This window comes from Rhagoletis zephyria, unplaced genomic scaffold (assembly GCF_001687245.7).
Source record: "Rhagoletis zephyria isolate East Lansing unplaced genomic scaffold, Rhagoletis_zephyria_1.1 Rzeph_scaffold_00255, whole genome shotgun sequence".
In the NCBI taxonomy this organism is placed as follows: Eukaryota; Metazoa; Arthropoda; class Insecta; order Diptera; family Tephritidae; genus Rhagoletis; species Rhagoletis zephyria.
In genome coordinates this window covers 4,476-6,854 of record NW_016157339.1, presented here as the reverse complement: position 1 = coordinate 6,854, position 2,379 = coordinate 4,476, and the positions used below count along the sequence as shown (strand labels likewise).

At 41.4% G+C, this 2,379-nt stretch overlaps 1 protein-coding gene across 1 annotated transcript; it reads right to left on the bottom strand.

The window, feature by feature from the left end:
- Nucleotides 1-492: 492 nt before the first annotated feature.
- LOC108358440 (copper chaperone for superoxide dismutase) lies at nt 493-1,291 on the bottom strand. The gene is given in 4 exon segments (XM_017609770.1): nt 493-582; nt 585-740; nt 742-927; nt 929-1,291. Coding segments are annotated over 4 exon segments (795 nt in total).
- Between the last annotated feature and the right edge of the window lie 1,088 nt (nt 1,292-2,379).

The window sequence follows — 2,379 nt, the reverse complement described above, 5'->3', positions numbered from 1 at the left end:
ATTACATCTCCCTGGAGACAACTACTATTGAAAGATAGTAAAATGTATAGTTCCTGTTTAGTCATGATTTTGTTCTAGGGGATGTCGAATTCTACATGCATATGGTCCAAAATTGCGGTTAGTCTATCTATGAACGGAGAAAAGACAAACCAAAGGTGGAGAAGAAATGATTCGCGTACTTCATTTGACTCGTCCAACATCGTCCAGTCTATTACAATACCTGTCAAGTATAGCAAAGAACCAACAAAAAAAATTTTTCTGCTTCTAACGGTTCATAATTCATCAGTTAGCATGAGCTAGAGTAGGTGCCTGAAAACAAAATAACATGAGGTACATATGAAAATCATCTGACATGATTTCGGGCAGAAATTTTCTTTTATTTACTCTTTATGACCTACAAATCGCCGCAGTTTATTAGTATAATTACAAATTCAAACGCCTGGCGTAATTCTTATGCTAGAAATTAAGATTAATACGGTAACAGTAGCCACATTACAACTTCTGCGCTCGATCACCACCAGCTATCGGCTTATTTCGTTCATCCCATAGTGTTACGCCGTCACATGCGCATTTTTTTTTTGTTTTAGATTCTCCAAAATTCCCGCTGAACGTGCAATTATACCACAGGCAATGCGTGCATCTGGGTTACCATCTATACGACTCTTCGAATTACCACCTCTACCCAAATCGTCTGCGTTAGCTGTTATAGCCACCGAATGCCCTATGATATCCCACACACACTGCCAATACTGGCTCTACAAAACGAAATGTTGCTCGGCCTCTATCATCGGCGCGTATATTACCCAAATCTACAGCATGTCGCGCATCAGGTGTATCATCTGGTCCACCATGAGGTAAACCGCGTGGATTATAGGGCTCGCCGAGCGATTCGCAACCGCTGGATATATCCCCTGCCTCGTGTATGTACATGCAGTCCATGTAAGCCCGGCGTTAGGCCATCCACAACACCGTCTACCACTACGCCGGGATGATCCTTGGTCAGCGCACTAAAACGTAATATGCCCTGTATTGGGGTGCGATCTACATCGCTGCCAGTTGCATTTATAATCGCCACAGCAGACTGCCCACCAAAGCCGACTAACATGGCTTTTCGACCTGGGCATTCGATTTTTTCCTTTAAAATGCACCAAGGCTCTTTTGTCCCCACAGTAACTCGGCCCTCAGCTGCACCAATATGCACTTTACCAGCATCTTTGAGCGCATTGCGAACTTTCTCAGTGTAAAGCTCGCCATGCGTTTGAACTGCGAATTCAACTATAATTTAACTCATTTGCTAGAGTAAATAGTGCAAAACCTCGTAACTGACATTTGTGCCAAAAAAGATATTTTCTCAACGGAAGCTCCTGGCATCAAGCTCTTATCGATTCATACTAAAAATTATGGATACAAGAGATAACCGTTTTAAATAAGACAAGTTTTACTTTGTCCTATAAAATTTTGGCAACCTCACATACGGGGTTTTGCATTTTCTTGATACGCGGTTTTGTACTTTAAACGACGATATATAGATATAGTGTATAGCCCCATCATCTGCACATGCAAAACACTTCAGCGTCCGATATTTCAATATTTGTTGTTGCTGTCCACTCTTCGCATGCAGTTTCACAAAAATCGATATATGGCCATAAATTCATATGAATGTATGTAGAATTTATGTAGGCGCTACATGTGCTCAATAGCGAACGATGCCATAATAGTCCTGCCCCCAAAACAGCCAGCTAGGCGTCAACCATGTGGAATTCGTATGCAAATGAAATGCTGGGGGCTTAACTCGAAGTGCACAACTAAAACAACAATTTACCGGCCACCATGGTTTCTATCAGTTGTTTTCATTTTTACTGTTGACCGGCTGTTTGCGTTGCAGCATCTCATTGTTTTTGTTTGTTCTTGCTGATAGATGGCCGAAGCAACAAAGTTGGCATCGCTGGTTAGGGCCCTCTTGGTGTTGTCGTTGCTGCCCTCATCTCATTTCGACATCTCTGGCAAACGAGAAAATATCCGCAGAGACCGCACATTTGTTTTCATTTCGGACAAATTTCTTATGTGTCGCTGTGCGAGAAGTTGGGAGTTGAGCTGAGGTCTTTTGCATACCGAGCATCAACGTTTCCGTAAACACATTTGACATATGTATGTATATACCTATATATGCACATTAGGATGGTCAAAAAAAGTAATTTGAAATTTTAGTGCTTTAACGCCGTAGAATTGTTCTATACCATAATCATCCACCCACGCTTTTTTATTATACCCGAGCGCACTTGTGCACAAGGGTATATTAATTTTGTTCACATAACGGTTGTTTGTAACAGCCAAAACGAATCGAGATAGATATAGACAAATGTATACATAAATGATCAG